This window comes from Centroberyx affinis, unplaced genomic scaffold (genome assembly GCF_046629955.1).
Source record: "Centroberyx affinis isolate AG114_WGS23_722 - 3 ecotype Tasmania unplaced genomic scaffold, CSIRO-AGI_Caff_v1 ptg003140l_1, whole genome shotgun sequence".
In the NCBI taxonomy this organism is placed as follows: Eukaryota; Metazoa; Chordata; class Actinopteri; order Beryciformes; family Berycidae; genus Centroberyx; species Centroberyx affinis.
In genome coordinates this window covers 1-21,424 of record NW_027281201.1, presented here as the reverse complement: position 1 = coordinate 21,424, position 21,424 = coordinate 1, and the positions used below count along the sequence as shown (strand labels likewise).

At 39.6% G+C, this 21,424-nt stretch overlaps 1 protein-coding gene across 1 annotated transcript in view; it reads left to right on the top strand.

The window, feature by feature from the left end:
• The window catches only part of LOC139659563 (PDZ domain-containing protein 2-like), a gene marked incomplete at its 3' end in the record, with an annotated part of 42,016 nt that extends 21,467 nt beyond the window's left edge, over window positions 1-20,549 (top strand). The window contains exons 5-17 of the mRNA XM_071537868.1: window positions 2,390-2,489; window positions 3,566-3,714; window positions 6,743-6,862; window positions 10,394-10,508; window positions 10,647-10,720; window positions 11,078-11,300; window positions 12,202-12,319; window positions 13,537-13,669; window positions 16,250-16,337; window positions 16,519-16,622; window positions 18,058-18,223; window positions 18,646-19,601; window positions 20,405-20,549. Coding sequence (XP_071393969.1) covers window positions 2,390-2,489; window positions 3,566-3,714; window positions 6,743-6,862; window positions 10,394-10,508; window positions 10,647-10,720; window positions 11,078-11,300; window positions 12,202-12,319; window positions 13,537-13,669; window positions 16,250-16,337; window positions 16,519-16,622; window positions 18,058-18,223; window positions 18,646-19,601; window positions 20,405-20,549 — 2,491 coding nt within the window. The remainder of the gene's footprint in view (window positions 1-2,389; window positions 2,490-3,565; window positions 3,715-6,742; window positions 6,863-10,393; window positions 10,509-10,646; window positions 10,721-11,077; window positions 11,301-12,201; window positions 12,320-13,536; window positions 13,670-16,249; window positions 16,338-16,518; window positions 16,623-18,057; window positions 18,224-18,645; window positions 19,602-20,404) is intronic.
• Between the last annotated feature and the right edge of the window lie 875 nt (window positions 20,550-21,424).

Here is a 21,424-nt window from a genome sequence, read left to right as displayed (position 1 = left end):
TTTGTCCTTCAATCTTGCAATCATTCCTGATATTGAATTTTAGTGCTCAAGTAACAGTTTTTATCAGCTGTCAAAGTTTGCAAGCTACGGCTATGCTAGTCAAACAGTTGTTGTTTTTTTGCAGTTAAAACATGCAATAAGTATGATTTTTATTGTCCCGTAGCACAAAATGACCTACGACTCGGTACTGATGTTCTCTCAAAGTCAGTTTACGGCTCATACTGTTTCCGAACAAATACTCACCACACCACACGGCATCTGAAGACAGTACTATGAGCGAGCACACCAGCGTTGCAACACATTTCTAGTTGGAAGTGTGTTGAAAAAAGCCTTGTTCTCAAGCCAAAAAAAGCAAATAAAGCAGTATTGTCATTACAGTATTTTGCATTGTAATATAATGGCTCTTGACTAGACGTTTCTATTGGGTCTCTGCTCTAGTTAAGTGGGTTACTTGTCTCTGTTGTGAAATTTTGAATTGATTATTTGTGTCAGTCACAAGGGGGGGGACTACTTGCAATTCCTTGGTTGATAAAGGTTGATAAAAGTCATTGATCGCTCAATGCCCCTTTAATCTAAACATAAATTACTAGCAAACGTATCTGTTTACCTATGTTGTTTCATTTTGTTTCATTTCTTTATTCACACATATAAAAATTAAAAGAGAAGGATACAATATATAATTTGCAAGTGAATGTGCCTAAAAACCCTCCAGGGGCTTGAAAAGTGGCATTCTCCAGGCAGCATGTTACAAAAAATAATTACAGCAATGTAAAATACACAATTTGAATGTATCTATAAATAAGTTTAGACGTAGTAAAAAACAGAGACATAGTTCAGCATAGTACTTGACAATAATGCATCCCATAACACCCATCTACTACACAAGTATAAAGAATCAGTCATAGTCATAAGACACACACACATATACACACACACACACACACACCAAGAATACTCATTCATAATACATGCAAGTATACACAAACACTACCATTAACAGAGTAAGAGTAGACACTCATGTGATATGGCTTAGAGTTTTCATAAGACAAGAAAGATAAAGAAGAATATACACACAAAACAAGCCATATTCATAATAGGCCTTTGGACTTGTATGACAAGGAAAATATTGGTTGGACTCAGCTTATATAGGCAGCCCATATGGAAAATATTGGTTAGTTAAGATAAATGATTTCAGGGCTCTTTTGAACTGCTGTGAAGACAAATTCAAAAAATGTAATGGCAGAGAATTCCATATTTTGGACCCTCAGTAGAATATACTAAACTGAGATTGGGAGGTACGGGAATGGGGGGGGGGTCTAAGGAGACAAGAGCTACGTGTGGAATAATTATGGAATTGATAATTGTATGCAAATATTTGATGATGGGGTTGTTCAAAACATTTTTCGATTAATGTTGTAAACTCTTCTCATGCGACTGCCTTAATACTAAGGCTGGGTATTGGCAAGGACCTCACGATATGATACGTATCACGATACATGGGTCACGATACGATTGTATCACGATACATTGCGATACGATACATTGCGATACGATACATATTGCGATACATTGCGATACATTGCAATACTCTACATAATTTACTGAAAATTTAAAAATAGAGCTGAAAATACAACTTGCTGTGTAGCACCTGGGTAGTGTAATATGTACATCACTAGGGCTGCAACTAACGATTATTTTCATTGTCGATTAATCTGTCGATTATTTTCTCAATTAATCGATTAGTTGTTTGGTCTATAAAATGTCAGAAAATGGTGAAAAATGTGGATCAGTGTTTCCCAAAGCCCAAGATGACGTCCTCAAATGTCTTGTTTTGTCCACAACCCAAAGATATTCAGTTTACTGTCATAGAGGAGGAAAGAAACCAGAAAATATTCACATTTAAGAAGCTGGAATCAGAGAATTTTGACTTATTTTTCTTAAAAAATTACTCAAACCGATTAATCGATTATCAAAATAGTTGGCGATTAATTTAATAGTTGACAACTAATCGATTAATCGATTAATCGTTGCAGCTCTATACATCACATTATATTGATAACTCAGCGGACAAATTGAGTCATTTAATTCAAAGGGATTTGAGGGAAATTTAAGGACATTTTAAATCCGTTTAAAACATGAATCATTTTTTTTTATGTATTGATACGAGGGGCTGGAAAATCGATAAAGTATCGTGGAAAAAAATATTGCAATACTCAGCTGTATTGATTTTTTTGCACAGCACTACTTAATACCTTGGTGGTTAAGGCCACTTTTCTACCTCAACTTTCTTCCCAGGACTGCCAGCAACTGCCGTCTGCTGGTGATACTGAGTGGAAAAGCTTTGTGATTGATGAGCCCTGTAAAACCCTTTTTGTTTTTGTCCTGGCAGCTGACCGACCTAGAGAAGCTGGAAGAACGAGGTTGGGGAGAGGCACCTAAAGGATCCTGCCGCAGCCCGACGCCCATGAAGCTCTGCAGCCGATCCCAAGGTTGGTCCTTTAAAGAACCTTTCTCAATGGGGTCTTTATAGCAGTGATTCTCAACCTTTTTCATATCAAGGACCCCTAATTTAGTCCACATTAGAGCCACGGACCCCTATTTGATGAGGTTTTGTCTCTTGAACCCAAATCTGAGAATATTTGTATTGTTAGATATGATTTTGTCCAGAATTCCATGACTATCTGTATTGTAGGTAGAGAGATAACAGTGAAACTATGATCAAAATAGTAATTCCTCTACATTCTTTAATTGTGTTAACTTCTTTTAAATGAAATAATGGTGAAATTAACAATTCATTAATTCGCTGGGGACCCCCTGGAACCCCCTGGAACCCCCTCAAGGACCCCTGGTGGTCCCCGGACCCCACGTTGAGAACCACTGCTTTATAGCACCAAAAAGGGTTCTGCTATTGTATGAACAATGAATCCATTAACCATTTAACTTTTCAGAGTGTAATTTGTACACTGAAAAAACGAAAAATATAGTACATGCATCACATCATACATTTTCATGTCACAGTACATTTTAATGTTGATGGACAGAATCAATAAATGAGAGGTGATACAGGATCTCTCAGAATGAAAGGGTAGTAGTGCACACACACACACACACACACACACACACACACACAAGGCACTAGCAGAGAGTAAGGGAATTATTCCCTAATGGTATTTAATATCGTCTTTGTCTATTGTCTTTAATTACTCCCCTTGAAAACAAGAAGTCACAAATGGGTGTGCAAATCAACCTTGATAATCCTCTTTTTTCCCTCTACTGTTTATTTTTATGCAGTCTTATTAGTACTGTTTATCAGAAATTTTTTGAATCCTGATTGTGCAAAGAAATCTATCAAATGCAGTCTTGCTGTCATCTACTGTATGTCTTAACGCTACTCTTGAAGTTGCAGTCAAAAAATAGAAAGAAAAAAAAAAACAGACTTCAGGTTGTCTGTTCTTAATCGTCACGATGGAATGCAGCGAGGCAGACTGTGCCAGACACGAGTGCAAATATTTGTAAATAGCTGCTCTCGTGCGGAGGTGTGAAATATGCCTGTTTTCTGGGCTAGGGGGGGGCAGTCGACTGGAGTCAGTGGGCGAGGATGACGAGCTGATCGTGGAGAACGATGAGACCGGCTGCGACATGGCAGGGAAGCCGGCACCTGGCAGACGGAAACACTCCCTACCGCAACAGCTAGACACTGCCGGAGTGCGACAGGTCAGTGAAAGATTCACGTCAGTCTTTAGTTAAAGGTACACTTTAATATGGAACTATGTCTTTCATGTACTGCCTCTTACATAGTGTGAAGATGTATGTAAAAAACATACATTATACCCTAAATCAGTGATTCTCAACCTTTTTCATATCAAGGACCCCTAATTTAGTGGGCCACGGACCCCCATTTGATGAGATTTTGTCTCTTGAACCCAAATCTGAGAATATTATTATTGTTTGATATGATTTTGTCCAGAAATGTATGACTATCTGCATTGTAGATAGTCATAGAGAGAGATAACAGTCATAGAGAGAGATAACAGTTAAACTATGATCAAAACAGTCATTCTTATACATTCTCTAATTGTGTTAACTTCTTGTAAATGAAATAATGCTGAAATTTATACAATTCATCAGTTTGCTGGGGACCCCCTGGAACCCCCTCAAGGACCACTGGTGGTCCCCGGACCCCATGTTGAGAACCACTGCCCTAAATCATCTATTTATTACAATATAATATGGGATTAAGATGATTCACAGACCAGATTTGTGTTGGACTATAATTACCTCACTCAGCTACTATATAGGATTGGGTTATATAGCTGTACAGCCTTTGAAAACCCTTGGATTATCATCTGTGGGCACTGTCTGTGACCTCAGTCCAAAGGGCTACAGTAAGATTATCTTCATTAATAAATAATGTACAAACTCTCTTCATTGGCCTGGAAGGACATTCCTCTGACTGGATGCCATAAATAGACACACACAAGCCTCATGGTAGTTCCTCAAAAAGATCTCTTAAGGTTTAATTGCTCATATATTTTTTTCTGGCAAATTGAATTATGTGAAGTTATCAGATGTACATTCTACACTCTTGAATGTAAGGTGAAAACCCATGACCCATCCCATTAGATTGTTTGCAATCTAATGGGATGAAATAGCATGAAATATACAGTGTATATTATTGGGAAATTGTAGAAACTGCAACTGGGCTGTGAACTTTGTGTCTGGCCACTACTGCAACATTCACTCTGAGCCATTATGCAAGCCATGACCAGACACTATTTCATCTAAACCTTAGACTGGTTTTAAATATGCTACTGATACCAGTCTGATATGAGTTTCAAATAATTTTAGCCTGAAAAGTTGGCAACCCTTGCATTAAGATTGAGTTAACTTGACTTTAGTTACAAGGTTATCAGCCATATAGCTATACAGCGGTATGTGTACTTGTCAATTCTAAAATCAATTTTTGCATTTTCAAGAAGCGACAAATGTATTTCTTTGGTACAGAAAAATATGTGCATAATACAACCTCCCTTGCCTAACCTGACAAGCACAGATCACAGTACAATGTATTTCCCCTCGAATTAAAATTTCAGCAGATCCCTTTTGAAGAAAATGAAAAGTGTAGTTTCCTGAAATATGACTCTGAAGAGTCTTAGCCTAAGTCTATCTAAATGCAACTCTGGTATGGCCCAGTTGGGAAGTGAAGGCCGATATCATGGCAGGCCTCTGGCCACAAGACTAGCAAGTTATTTATCCTGCTCTAAATGATTTCAGTAATGATAGATGCTGCCAGAACCAGCAGGTTTTTGGTTAGTGCTCAGCCTTTCCGACCTCAAGACCACCCTGTAGCCCATGTCAGCTTAGTCAGCTACTGAAATATTGCATATTGATTGAATATAAAATATGCATATTCAATACCGTGGAAAATATTGTGATATTCGTGAAATATCACAGTAGTTGATGTTATCAAATACTGGCCCAAGCTTAATCTGTAACTAAACCCCACCCAAATCTGGGGTGAAACCTGACACTTAATGGTAAAAAGTAGGGCACTGAACTGGTCATTTGCTATTGGCTGGTCTTTGGTGCCAGGTGATGTCACACTCTATAGAGCAGTGATTCTCAACCTTTTTCATATCAAGGACCCCTAATTTAGTCCACATTAGAGCCACGGACCCCCATTTGATGAGATTTTGTTTCTTGAACACAAATCTGAAAATATTTGTATTGTTAGATATGATTTTATATTGTTGGTAGCGAGATAACAGTGAAACTATGATCAAAATAGTAATTCTTCTACATTCTCTAATTGTGTTAGCTTCTTGTAAATGAAATAATGGTGAATTAACAATTCATTAATTTGCTGGGGACCCCCTGGAACCCCCTCAAGGACCCCTGGTGGTCCCCGGACCCCAAGTTGAGAACCACTGCTATAGAGTACAACAGGTGGTGACATCACCTGGCAAAGACCAGCCAATAGCAGATGGCCAGTTCAGCACCCTACCTTTCACCATTAGATGTCAGACTCTTTAATCATTACTGAATAATTACTATGTAATACATTGGAAATATTTTACTTACTGGTCCTTTCCTTCTCTCATTAAATGGAACTTCCATATTATACAATGTAATTACAAATAGTTACTTGTTATTACCAAACATTTTGTTTCATATATACTAAATATCCATATTGTTCTTCAGAGGAGGCAAAGAATAGTCAATTCTCAAAAGTATACTTTGCGCAATAAGTGGCAGACATTATTTTTCCACAGACGAACCACTCCTTTCTGGAGTATGAATCCAACCCAAGTCATCAGATACTCCCGACACAGATTTCTGTCATTTTCAGCCCACACAGACACACATCAATGCCAAAGCCTGACCACTCATCCTGCCCCCTGACTGCCATGACAACAGTGGCAAGGCTGGCTGTGCTAATTGCTGTATTAATCAGAGGCTAATCGAGAAATGGAGACAAAATGAAAGGATGAGAGCCACAGTGACTGTCTGTATGCATGGTATCCCGACACTGAATGAGGGAAGCTAGGTAGCAATATTCCACTGGATCCATCAGCAGCTGGAACAAACTACAGCGCCAAATCTACCAGGGATTGGCACTACAAGTCAGCAAAACAAAAAGTCTTCCATTAGAATAAGTGGGAATTCTATGTTTGAAAAATCACATTGCTGCATGCTCCACCCTTTTTTCTCATTTGTTCTTTTTTTTCCATCTCTCTTTTAGGAATATCAAATAATTAAGAAATCAGCTCGTTCCCTGAGCACCGTTCAAGTGGAGTCGCCATGGCGACTGGCCCAGCCATCCATTATCTCCAATATAGTGTTGATGAAAGGCCAGGGCAAGGTGAGTGGACACTTCTGACAAGTAGGCATGCATAAGGTTCAGTTGTCCTTCAGGAGAATGTATGCCATTTGTGTTGAGCTCATAGTATCATAGACATGTATACAGTATGTGCTGGTTCAGCTACTCACTCTGGTAATAAATGAAAAGCCCCTTCCTGACACATTCACAAACTATATTTGGTTTTGTAATAATAATGATACATTTTATTTGTACTTTTCATTACAAGTAAATCTCAAAGTGCTATTGATTATTTACTCTGTATTAAATAATAAGTGCATAAAAACAGATAAAACAAACCAACAGCAAACATCATTAAAAGCAACACAAAGGAAAGGCCTTATTAAAAAAAGAAAGTTTATGAACAACGCAGAAAAACAAAGGAATACAAAGCAACACAGAGTTAAGGAAAGGATCTGTTAAAAAGGAAGGTTTTGAGGCCCCTTTTGAAAGCATGTGGCGCCCTCAGGTGGTCAGGGAGAGTATCCCACAGACGAGGTGCAGCCGGACAGAAGGCCCTATCCCCCACGGTGCAGAGCTTGGTCCTGGGGGGGACGGAGAAGGCGGTTGTTGCTGGTTCGCAGGTTACAGATGGAGGCTTGGGGTGTGGGTATTTTGTATTCGACCCTGAAGGAGACAGGGAGCCAGTGTAGTGAGTGTTGATATGTTCACGTTTTCGCACTCTCATCAGGCAGTGCTGTTCTGGATGTACTGGAGCTGCTGCCGGCTCCTGCTAGGAGACCCGATGAGTATGATGATGATGATGATGATAATACTTTATTGTCAGATCCAGTCTGAAATTTTTCTTGCATCACAGCAGCTCCACATCACAGAAAAGACAAAAATTAAGACAGGACACAAAGATACGTACATTCAACATATCATTACAATCACAAAAGACAAAATTCAAGGCCCTTCAATGTACATTTGATCTGGGATTAAGCTCCATATTTAATTTTAGGATTGGCTGGTGTACGAAAGAGTGCTTCAGTCTAACCCTATTAAATCATGGAACCCTATATCTCCGATTTGATGGTAACAATTTGTATTCACTGTTCAGGACGTGGTTGGGGTCAGAGACGATGTTGTTGGCCAGCCTTAATATGGTATTATGGTAGGCTGATTCATAGAGTTTCTCAAGTGATTGGCCTACAATCTTTGAGCAGATTTTTATATGGTGGAGCAGTTTTGACTTTAAAGTAGTGGACAAACACTTGTACCATGTATTATTACAATACTGTAGAACACTCATAATCACAGAAGTAAAAAAAACAAAAGAATAATTTGCATTTGCAGTAGTGCATTGCAATAGTCCAGGCTTGAGGAGACAAAGGCGTGGAAGAGTTTCTCCGTGTGTGACAGGTTAAGCGTGGGACAGAGTTTGGAGATGTTCCTGAGGTGGGACAGAGTTTGGAGATGTTCCTGAGGTGGGACAGAGTTTGGAGATGTTCCTGAGGATGTTCCTGAGGGGGGACAGAGTTTGGAGATGTTCCTGAGGTGGGACAGAGTTTGGAGATGTTCCTGAGGTGGGACAGAGTTTAGAGATGTTCCTGAGGATGTTCCTGAGGTGGGAAAGATTTTGGAGATGTTCCTGAGGTGGGGCAGAGTTTGGAGATGTTCCTGAGGTGGTAGAGGATCTGCGCAGATGTTTGATGTGGGCATCAAAGGTCAAGTGAGGGTCGAACCTACAGATGTAGTACAATTCGTGTGTTACATGTCTTCCATTTTTGCTGGAAGGTCTTATGCTGTAAACATGCTGATTTTACTTCATCAGAGTTCCACATTGTTGGGCAGGTGGGTTGAAGTGATTGCAATTTTCCTGTGTTTATCTCAAAAATAGTTTACTTTCCAGTTAAATAATGAGTTGTGTTAAGCACTGAACATTGGTATATGAATATTAGCAGTGGTGGAAGAAGTAATCTGATCCTTTACTTAAATTAAAGTACAGCAATACAGCAATGTAAAAATACTCCATTACAAGTCCTGCATGAAAAAAGCCTATTTAAGTAAAACTACATAAGTATTAACAGCAAAATGTAGTTAAAGTATTAAAGTAAAAGTAGTGGTTTGGTCCCTCTGACTGATATTTTATTATATATGACATCATTAGATTATTAATACTGAAGCATCAGTGTGTAAGCAGCATGTTACTGTTGTAGCTGCTGGAGGTGGAGCTAGTTTGAACTACTTTATATACAGTTAGCTAGTTTAGTCCAGTGGTTCCCAACCTAGGGGTTGGGCCCCTCCAAAGGGTCTCCAGATAAATCTGAGGGGTCGTGAGATGATTAATGGGAGAGGAAAGAAGAAAAAACAAAGTTCTGATACACAAATCTGTTTTCAGTTTTTGGACTTTTTCTCTAATCTTTGATTTTTGCTGAAATATTGGATCATTAGAACATTTATTGAAATGAAACCATGTGAGGTTAAGAAGGAAAAATCACTATTTGGTGGAGCTGTTAACAACTCATAGACATCTGAAATGTGACCCAACTACACACTGCTTTTTGTAAGACGTCAAAAGCCAAAAAGGTTGGAAACCACTGGTTTCATCTTTAACAATGTGTTGTATCTTAAAAGCTTGGTATATTATCCATTGTGTCAAATCTCCATCTGAAAAGTAACTAAAGCTGTCAAATAAATGTAGTGGAGTAGAAAGTACAATATTTCCCTCTGAAATGTAGTGGAGTGGAAGTATAAAGTAGCATCAAATGGAAATACTCAAGTAAAGTACAAGTATCTCAAAATTGTACTTAAGTACAGTGCTTGAGTAAATGTACTTAGTTACTTTCCACCACTGAATATTAGCCAGATGAATACAAGTTAGGTAGATGAATACAAATAGTAAAATATAGCTGTATGGCAGCGATGCGCCAGGGTTAACTACATGACGACGTGACCTGGTTGCTATTGGGAAATGTTTGGAGCATATGGAGTTATAGTTATGCAGTAGCCTGGTTCCAGACTCCTGAATCGTGTCCCACCCACTCTTCAGATTTGGTCGAGCAATTCAGAGAGTCTGGTGTTGCTCTAGTCAACGGCTTGTTCTAGCTCAGAGAAATAATCAATCAATTTAAAGTTCAAACCATTTGTGCAACGGTTTTTCATGTGTTTTTCGGCAGAATAATATTTGTTGAAATCACCCACTTAACCAACATCTTTGCAAAGACAATATTTTTGTCAAAAACGACCAACAATCTTGGTGAAGTTGGTACATACGCCCAGCAAAGGCTTCTATACTGAAGTCCCGGGCATTTTCTTCTTTGTTTGACAGTCTCTTAAGTAAGCAGTTAGTATTATAAGTCACCTGGAGCAGAGCTATTTGATTTTCCACTTTTTCATGGAATATACAGTATGTTGAATATAGGTTGAATGTCCTGAAAGGGATACTTTTTGATATACAAGGTTTTCATTTGACTTTTTCAATGTGTATCAAACTTCCCTCAAAAGAATGCAATCTTTCTAGCATGCTGGTACTGAAACTTAACCCTTTCCTCTACTGTTTTCTGGTTTCATTGAGATCTAACTGTTTTGTAGGGCCTGGGCTTCAGTATCGTTGGTGGGCAGGACTCGGCACGTGGTCGAATGGGGATTTTCGTCAAGACCATATTTGCTAATGGAGCTGCGGCAGCTGACGGACGGCTGAAAGAGGGTAACTGCTAGTTTTCACTCTAATATCTCTAAAGGGCATTGAGGGGGCAGGTAGCGAAGCAGACTGTCCATTTCCACCTGGCCTACTCACTATGACTCTCTCTTCTCTATCTCTCTCAATCTAATTCTTCTCTTACAGGAGATGAGATTCTGGAAGTGAATGGAGAGTCTCTCCAAGGACTTACACATCAACAGGCCATCCAGACCTTCAAGGTAAACTCCTCTTTACCCCGCCACCATCACTACCACCATGAGGCCAGACTTAAAGCCATCAGTCAAAGCAATTATCATTTCATCTAATAAGATGTTCTCTGTATGAGGCTCTATTGATCATCATACTGTATATACTTATAAGTATTGACACTAAGTCTTGCTGTATTCATGTATGCGTCAGCGGGGTGGGGATGGTGGAATATTCGCAGGCTGGATGTGGGCCGGTCTGGTTCAAAAAGTCCAGGACCACTTTCTTGTCCCAGTCTGTCCCTGCCTGGGCCGGATTCTAACCCAGGCCATTGTGGTTATATATGCCCCCCGACTCCCTAACATTTAACTTTCTGTGTCTTCCCTCAGCAACTAAAAAAGGGCGTGGTGACCCTGACGGTCCGGACCCGCCTCCGCAGCCCGAGCCTGACCCCCTGTCCGACCCCCACCCTTCTCAGCCGCTCCAGCTCGCCCAACTCCAACACCAGCGGGGGAACACCGGTCCCGTCGGGATTTGAAGAGGTCGACGGCCGCAGGGGCCCGGGCCCCGGCCCCAAAGATTGCATCATCATGGAGGTCACCCTTAATAAAGGTTAGTTGACTTGATGGAGAATCCCAAGTTATCCAAGTTGGGGTTGTGAGTACAGAGTGAACCCAGGTCAGAGGTGAAAGACGCTCTTCTCTGGTGCAGCTCCACTTCCTGATTTAGGCTTATCTATCTATCTATCTATCTATCTATCTATCTATCTATCTATGACACTATCTGTGTAGCAGCAGCTGATCCTGTAGCGCTTGGTTTACCATGTTATCCAAAGTTCATCAAGTTTTTGTTGGTTTTAGTTTAGTGTACTTTTAGGCTGGCTTTACACTAGTTGCAGGTTGCAAATTGCATGAAACATAGTTTCCATTTACATTTAGTTACACCAAGGAATTCAAAAATAATCAGTCTCATGCAACACGATTTAATAGTTTATTTCACTAAAATTAGCTAGCTAGATTGGTAATTTTTCATCTGTCGTATTGTTTTCTCTTATTTCGTATCGTTTTCTCGCTGGAAAATATCAATTTGGATGTGTTGTATCGCTTTTTCTTCTGGCGCTATAATTTTTAGTTTATTTTAGTTAGTTTTGTAAACACACAATACAGCTTCAGTTAGTTATTGTTTTTTTGTTAAGTCTCGTTTTTATTTTTATTTCAGTTAACGAAAATGTTTTTTCACACCTAGTTTTCGTTATTTCGTTAGTTAACGATAATAACCTTGGTCCTTGCCTGACTATCTGTAAAGCATCTGCAAAGTTAGATTCTGATTGGATGACACACAGACAGACAGGCGAACATGCTACCCCTGCTTGCGCTATGTGTATGCGTGGGTGTAATAATATTCCATAATGAATTACATTATGAGCAATCATTTTGCTCATGTTTGTTTTTCCACTGGTGGAAATTTTGGAGTGGAATGCTTCGTTTCATGTCTGTTCATGTTGATGTTGCAGAGCCTGGTGTCGGGCTGGGCATCGGCGCCTGCTGCCTGACCCTGGAGAACTCGGCTCCTGGCATCTACATCCACAGCCTGGCACCGGGATCTGTGGCCAAGATGGACGGCAGGCTCAGGTAAGAGGTTCAGGACACTTTCTTATTGGAAAGCAATGGAATCTGATCTGAAAACAGAGCGACGGATGAATCGACAAGATGCACAGTCTCAAAACACTCTCTCAGGCTCACAATTTAGTCTTTCCACTTTGCTTCTTTAAAGGATGATTTGTCTTCCCCACATAATGTGATCCACATCCATGACATTTGAGGACATAGATAGCATGCCTGTTACAGTTTATGAATGTCCTAATATTCCTTGCCTGCATGTGGGTGGGTGTAAAATGTCTTCTGTGGGGTGTTATTGCACTGGGCGCATCTTCCACATCAGCACTAGATCCCTGTGGAACAGAAGCACTACGTGCTTGGGCCCCTAATAATAATAATAAATATATATTTTGGAATGTCAGCATGGTGGAAGAGGCAGAAATACAGTGACCTAGCTTTGCTCATAATAGTGCTACTTCATAGAAAAAATAAGAAACAGACTACAGTATAAATTAAATAAGAAACTGACCTGGAAAACCTACAGTTACACCAGGCTTTCTCAGTTTTATATTTGTTTTGGTTGTACCGTTGTGTCTGTGATTGGCACTATTTTTTCCAAAACACAAGTAGGAATGCCTCTGATTGGCCAACACATGGTGACGAATCCGTCTGTCCAGAACAAGTTAAACTGGGTTGGCATTTATCAGTGTGTGGGACTGAATGTGACATTTAGCCCACAGACGAGAGGCCAAGTCTTAGTCAAAGACGCCTTCTAGAGGCCATCTCACAAAGCAACATTTAACCCTTTGTTTGTCCATGACTTTACCTGACTTTACCCTTAAATTTCCCCTTAAGCAGCTTCAAAGTTAGAAAAAAGAAAATTCCTAACTGTACAACAATGTCACATCCATATTCTGTACCTGCTCGTTCCAACGCTTTCTTGAAGCTCTAGCTGCTTATATTGAATAAAATATTCAAATACAAGATGCCATGTTTTTATGGCTGAACCATTACATCAAATTGAAAAAATCTAGATGTTTGTGCATCATTATATACACATTTCCCTGTGATTCAGCATGACATATTTGGTGTCTTTGGAAAACTTGTCATCAGTTATTTAATCTTAATGTGTGTGTGTGTGTGTGTGTGTGTGTGTGTGTGTGTGTGTGTGTGTGTGTGTGTGTGTGTATTTATAATTGGACATGTAGTCTTTGAAAGTGCTGTGCTGACAGGTTTGCTTCTGTGTCTAGTCGTGGAGATCAGGTACTGGAGGTGGACTCGGTCAGTCTTCGTCATGCCGCTCTGAGCGAAGCCTATGCCATCCTCAGTGAATGTGGCCCTGGACCAGTCAGCCTCATTATAAGCCGACACCCCAACCCCAAGGTAAGATGTGCTCTATCTCTATCTCTCTCTCTCTCTCTCTCTCTCTCTATGCCAGTCTCTCACTCTCTCTCTTCTCATAGATTTACTCATTCTCCTTTCATGTATTCCAATTTATTAGATACGCATAGCTAGTAGGTCTGGATTCAGCGGCAAATGCTCCACAAGGATCTTGGTGCATGCTGATGAGATCCACCTGATCCCAAAGAGATTTGGACTGATTAAAAGTGACTCTTATGTTCTTGAACTATATTTATCCTGCTGGAAGTTTCCATTTGAGAAATGGGTAGACTGGACCTGGTCAGCAATGGAGGGAATGTCCTTCGACATGGGTAATATTAATGTAAGGAATATGGGTCTTAACACAGAGTGGCACTGATTATGAAGGATTATAAATTTTCATAAGGTGGCACAAGTGATAAGATAAATATTCCTACAATATCTAAAAATCATATCAGTCTAATTTATTCTACTGCAATAATTACATTCTTACTAGTGCAATAATTACATTCTTACTAGTGCAATAATTACATTTATTCTAGTGCAATAATTACTTCTTACTAGTGCAACAAGTACACTTATTATAGTGCAAAATTACATTGTATTTATTTATTTATTTTTTATTATTATTTTAGAACCTGTGTTGTTGGCTGTGGATGTTTGTTTGTTTCTGTTTTGTTCCCTGTGTCTTTTAATTGCACTGATCAGGAGTAGCGCTCCTAATTTCGTTGTATTCTGTACAATGATAATGAAGGCGTTCTATTCTATAAAGTTAATAATTATCAATTTGGAATCTCAACTAATAATTTAATTATTACTACTGAAATTGCAATATTAATAGTTAATCTCAATTAAACTACAACATTACACCTTTAGTTAACACTAAATAATATTCATCATTTAACTAAGGGTTGAAGGATAAGGTTAGGTCTTTAACAGCAGAGGTTGGGTCATTCATGCATTATGAAATACAGACACGATGTAAGCTGAATTACACCTCACCTTTAAGACCTGCCCCTTTAAGGCTGTCTGGAAGAGCACATCAACACGCATGGAGCAGAGATGGGGAGAGAGGAATTACACATCTTAAGAGTGAACTAACGCATCTGCAAGTGTGGATTTGCTAGACTCAGAGGACAGACAGGGATTCAAACCAACATCCTGCAATACTGAACAGACTCGGAGGACAGATAGGGATTCAGACCAACTCCCACTTGCAAAGTCCATCAGCAGAGCAGATCAGAGCCGCTGGAACAAGAAACAGAAAAACTGACCTCACTAATGTGGAATTAGTAATAAAAATGAGACTAGCGACGAGACTATTCCCAGAGCAAACACACAAGCTCTCTCTCTCTCTCTCTCTCTCTCTCAATTCAACTCAATTCAATTCAATGAGCTTTATTAGCATGACATATGTGTGTGTTGCTAAAGCATTTAAATTGCAAAAAAAAAAAACGAACAAAAACAACAGGAACAATAATGATAATTGATATTAATAATGACAGTAGGAAGGATAATGAATAAACAGTATAACGATTATAATAACAACAATAACCACAACAACAGTAAATAATTGTAATGTAATGGTAGTAATGGGATCATAACAATAAAATAGATAATGTTAAAACAGGAAAAGGGATGAAACTATAAACTCAATAAAATAAAAAACGACTGAATTGTGAGTTTTTTTTTCTCAGAATTCTGACTTCCCGTTTTTTATTTTATTAAGTGGTGGGAATGGGCTTCCATACTCTCTCTCTCTCTCTCTCTCTCTCTCTCTCTGTGTGTCACCATTCAATTCAATTCATTGTGCTCTATTGGCATGACAGTTTACAAACAAACAATATTGCCAAAGCATGTAACAAGAAATGAATCATCAATTAACCAACATTTCAGAAAATGAATCACATCCCCTCCCATGTATCGTGTGTGTGTGTGTGTGTGTGTGTGTGTGTGTGTGTGTGTGTGTGTGTGTGCGTGTGTGTTGCTGTGTCCCCACTGTCCACTGGCTATCAGTGTTTCTGTGTTTCTTATGTTAAACTTGTGTCTGTTAGGACAGTGATTCTCAACCTTTTTCATATCAACGACCGTAATTTAGTTCACCTTAGAGCCACGGACCCCCCATTTGATGAGATTTTGTCTCTTGGACCCAAATCTGAGAATATTTTTATTGTCAGATATGATTTTGTCCAGAATTCCAAGACTATCTGTATTGTAGGTAGAGAGATAACAGAGAAACTATGATCAAAATAGTCATTCTTTTACATTCTCTAATTGTGTTAACATCTTGTAATGAAATGATGCTTAAGTTTAACAATTCATCAGTTTGCTGGGGGACCCCCTGGACCCCCTCAAGGGCCCCTGGTGGTCCCCGGACCCCACATTGAGAACCACTGTGTTAGGAAACATAAACCTATCTCTATCTCTCTGTCTCTGTCTGTGGAATCAGCCGTTCGATCCACCAAATTTGATGAAGGAGTTTATTTCCAAAATGCTACAAGCTATATCCACCGTCATCATTGCAATAATTTTTGTTAGTGTATGTGTCAGTTTGGATAAAACACCTGCATTGTCTTTTCCCAGGTATCAGAGCAGGAGATGGACCATGTTATAGCTCGATCCACACACAGGGACAACATGAGCAAGGACGGACACACATCTCACACTTTAGGTCTTTACTTCCCCTTTTATTTACTCTTTTGGCTGCTGAAATGCATGCTTCTCACAGATGTACGTGCTACTATACAGTTCAACGTACTTTTAATGGAATGCTAGAGGTCAGTTTAGGGTTGTCGTTTTGTTTTGGGTATCAAACCTCATCAGGATTTGTTTTACATGGCCTGAATCTGCAGGTCTCCCCTCCAAGAGTCCCTCCCCAACAGTGAAGACAAAGCAGGGAGAGGGTTCCCCTGGTCTCAGCTGGACCATGAAAAGGTTCCTCGAGCCTGCCAGTAGGGTAAGTATTTATATATACCGTATTTCCTCTAATATTGGCACTGATTGGCACCTTTATTTACCTCAACTGCAGAGGGTACCAGGCCTTTATTGGAAGCAGGCTTATATTAGAGACAGGCCTTTATTTCTAATTCCCTCTGATAAGTATATTTGCTCATATTTTAGTACGAAGCCTCCTTGTTTTCTGATCTGCTTCTTTTGGGGTTTGTTAGGTAGCCGTTTTTTTGTTACTGCAACGCATTACAGATAATTACGGTAATCGACGACAGCATGCTCCAGAGACTTCTGCCAGCCGAGCCATCTTGTGGCATCTGCCATCTTGTGGCACTTGTAGGTTACTACAAACTACAGTTACATTATATAACAGGCACCAGGAGTTTACCGGTATCTTTTCCTTTGTTTTTTTCCCCGGCCTGTATTTGGGGCCGGCCTTTATTTGTTTGTGTCGTTATCGGAGACCCGCCTTTTAATTGACTACCGGCCACTATTAGAGGAAATACGGTAGTCCATACAGTCCCTGTTGTTATGTTTGGTCATCTTGCTTAACTAAATACATTTACTCAAGTACAGTACTTAAGTACAATTTTGAGGTACTTATACTTTACTTGAGTATTTCCATTTTATGCTACTTTGTACTTATACTCCACTACATTTCAGAGGGAAATATTGTTCTTTTACTCCATTACATTTATTTCACAGCTATAATTACTAGTTACTTTTCAGATCAATATTTTATATTTAAAACATTTGATCATCTTTATAAAATAACTATAAAATAGCATTGTTATAGATTAAGACTATCCAAAAGTATAGCTAAATTGTTAAGATTAGCTTCACGTTGACAACTTTAAAATGCTGCTTACATATACATGTATGTCAATAAATCAGTATTAATATTCCAATAATTTATGAAAAATCTAACTCTCTAAATGGGGACAGTTTGCATAATGAGTACGTTTACTTACATTTTGCTGCCAATACTTATGTACTTTTACTTAAGTAAGATTTTGAATGCAGGACTTTTACTTGTAATGGAGTATCTTTACATTGTTGTATTGCTACTTTTACTTAATTAAAAGATCTCAGTACTTCTTCCACCACTGTAAATAAGAAAAGAGTCAATGGGGGACTGCATACTCAATCCATGATTCAAACGCTCAGACTAATCCAGCTACTGCTGCTACTACTACAACTACCATTGGTCAAATGGCAGAAATTGAATCTATGGAAACCGTCATAAGGTACTGTCCGTTCACTGCCAAAAAATACATTGGGACTAAAGTCAAGCCAAAACAAACAGATTATTAAAAATGAATTGCCTAAATCAAAAATTCATAGGTGCAACTCATGTTGAGTCCATATCAATCACCTTCCTCTGTTCTTCATCTTCTCCTTTTCATTTGTTCTTTCTTCTGTGATTTTCACCATCTTTGCAGCAGGGGTCCCTGAGCTCAGAGACAGAGCTATCTCAGTACTTTTCGCAGGAAGTCGCCAGCCATTCATCCCTGTCTGAATCCATGCTGATGGGCTCTAGCAGTGAGGACATGCTCCACCATAGGAGCTGCAGTGCCTCAGTGGACAACCCCTCCCCACAGCCACATGGTACACTCCACCAATTCAAACACTAAATATCATGTTAAAGCTATAGTCTGGCTTGATTCAATCCTTTATGAAAGCATGTGATCTTTTTGACGCAAATCTCAAATGGATGAATTACTGTATTACTTGTTTAAAGAAACCACATCACCTGAAAAAAACATCACGTTCATATCAGTGTGTTTATTCAACACTGATTTCATATTAGTCACACTGTTGGGATACCTGACACGGGATAAGAATACATTTATATGTTTATATCAATTTCTTTCCAAAAATGTCCTGAAAAAAGATACCCATACTCTTAAACCTGTCTTGAAAAGATTGTACACATAATATGTTGAAGGAAATTGTTGGAGGTTGATTGTGATGGAAATTTAAAGTAAAATATTTTTAAGAAAAAAACATCACCAGCATCTTATTCTCAGTATTCACCTTCTCTTTGATAGGAGTGGAGGGTGGCCATATGTGCCATGCAACACAAGGCAAGACCCCTGTCCCTCTGAACCACCATGTGGAGGCAGTGTGCCAGCCCGGTGTTGGCACTAGCCCCACCTCAGTCCGGAGCCCACTTCTCCGCCAGCGACGGGTGATGTGCTACGAGGACGAGCCCAGCGATGACGACGAGGACCCCGACAATGCTGGAAACACCCTGCCCTTCTGCAGGCCAATGAATTCCAGGGTCGTTCCCTCTGGCGATGCCCAGGTGTCCCAGTTACCGGAAAATGATTCTGGGATTGTAATTGCTACGTCATCGTTGGAGGTAGACGAAGATAGCCAAGACGGCGGGGATTTGCAGAGGGAAGGAAGTAGTGACATGCCCACACCGCTCTATGGTAGCTCCCTGGAGTCTGAGGATGGTATCGCCATAAACTCAGGTTCTGAGTCACCCTTCATGCCCATTCGCTGCCCCTTTGACCACAAGGCAGGGGTGGCAGCCAGCATGAGCTCTGGGTCTAGTAATTTGGCCGTCAAAAAGGATACCCGTACGAATCGAGATGGTGGACAAACAGAGTCCAAGCGCTCCCCCAAGCTGGAACACAAAGCAGTAACGCGGGTCAAAAGCATGATGAGCATCGAAGCACCCAACCTGCCCCAGCCGCTAAAGCCCAAAGGTGATGAGCCTTCTCCAGCTTTGGCCTCGTTCCAACCCCCATCCCAAGCCCCGCAGTGTGGGGGAACAATCCCCAGGACTCCAGGTTGGGTGATACCCCACCAGCACTGCAGGAAGGGGGAGGTCAACGAGTTGGCAGGAGTTTGTACCATTGACACGGTGATCCTGAGGAGAAGTGAGGAGGAGTCATTTGGCCTTGATCTGGAGATCAAGTCATCCCCTCTGAAGGTCATCATCACTGGATTAAGGCCTGGAGGGGCTGCAGAAAGGGTATGTCTAGTCTGCTACATCTTCAAGTCATTCCAATGTCAGCTAACAGATGCTATAGATACTCTTAATCAGTGGTGGAAGAAGTACTGAGATCCTTTACTTAAGTAAAAGTAGCAATACAACAATGTAAAGATACTCCATTACATTCAAAATCTTACTTAAGTAAAAGTACATAAGTATTGGCAGCAAAATGTACTTAGAGTATCAAAGTAAACATACTCATTATGCAAACTGTCCCCATTTAGAGAGTTATATTTTTCATAAATTATTGGAATATTAATACTGATTTATTGACATACATGTACATGTAAGCAGCATTTTAAAGTTGTCAACGTGAAGCTAATCTTAACAATTTAGCTATACTTTTGGGTAGTCTAATCTATAACAATGCGATTTTATAGTTATTTTATAAAGATGATCAAATGTTTTAAATTTAAAATATTGATCTGAAAAGTAACTAGTAACTATAGCTGTGAAATAAATGTAATGGAGTAAAAAGTACAATATTTCCCTCTAAAATGTAGTGGAGTATTTTTTTGTAAGTACAAAGTAGCATAAAATGGAAATACTCAAGTGAAGTACAAGTACCTCAAAATTGTACTTAAGTACAGTACTTGAGTAAATGTACTTAGTTAATTTCCACCACTGCTCTTAATAGATCTTATGTCCTACTTCATGTAATCATGACAGCTATAGTTATTTGAAGAAATGACGAGGTAAGACAAGGTAACTTGATCACTGGTGCTATTGTTGCTCAACGAAAAGTTGTGTTTTGTCCGTTTTTTATGCCCTCATCCTTCCAGGAATCCATGGGCAAACTGGGTGTTGGAGATGAGATTGTGGCAATTGGAGATAAACTGGTGAGCTCCTCTAGCTACCAGGAGATCTGTGAATTAATGCACAACCTTCCTGTAACGCTCTCCTTGGAGGTCAAGAGACCGGTTTCAGGTGAGACCTTTACTTCACATCACTTCATCCTGGCATTGGAGGTCATTCGATGCTACTGTCATGCTAAAAACATTGAAACTCTACATTTTTTTTTTTTTTATGTGTAACTGTCAACTGAAGGTGTGTACGTGGTAATTTTTGTGTTAGGTTTTGCAAACCTAGGGGCTATATATATATACACATAGTATGTAGTACGCATAGTATGTAGTATAATGTTATGTCATTCAAAAAACAGAGTAATAAAGTTTGTATAAAGTGAACTTGAGCAAGGCACTGAACCCAACTGTTCCAGTGGAGCTGCTCAGTGGCCAACAGTAGAAGACTGTGGTTGTACTGTGGTTGTGCCAGTGTGAATATGTGGAACTGAATGAATGTTAAGTAGGGTGGGGCTTAGTCGACTTTCCTTGGATAAATAAAGGTTTAAAAAATGTGAGAGCGAGACCTGCCTTTTAACCCTAACACTGCTCATGTTTAGTACTGCACTCAGTGCATGTGGCTTATTTCTAAAGGTTTCTAATAGCCGCTAAGATGGCACGCTAGTAGGCATGTCCAGCGTGTTTCTATATTTTATACATTTATTTACTCACGGTTTGATGTTTGCTGTTGGTCTTAATTGCAGTAGGCCTATATTGCAGGAATAGGTGAAGATGGTAAATATAACTGCAAGCAGCAATTGGAGGGCCCACATTTTTCAAATGTTCAAAGATGGAAGTTTTTCAGTAATCGTAGTAGTAATAGTAATAGTATCACTCAACTTTGTGATATCATTGAAGTGAATGGTAAATAATTGCAACACCAGGATGGACCAGGATTCAAACTCAGGACCTGCCAAAAGCATGTGTAGCAAAGCTGATGAAGTCTGATTTAAGACAAAA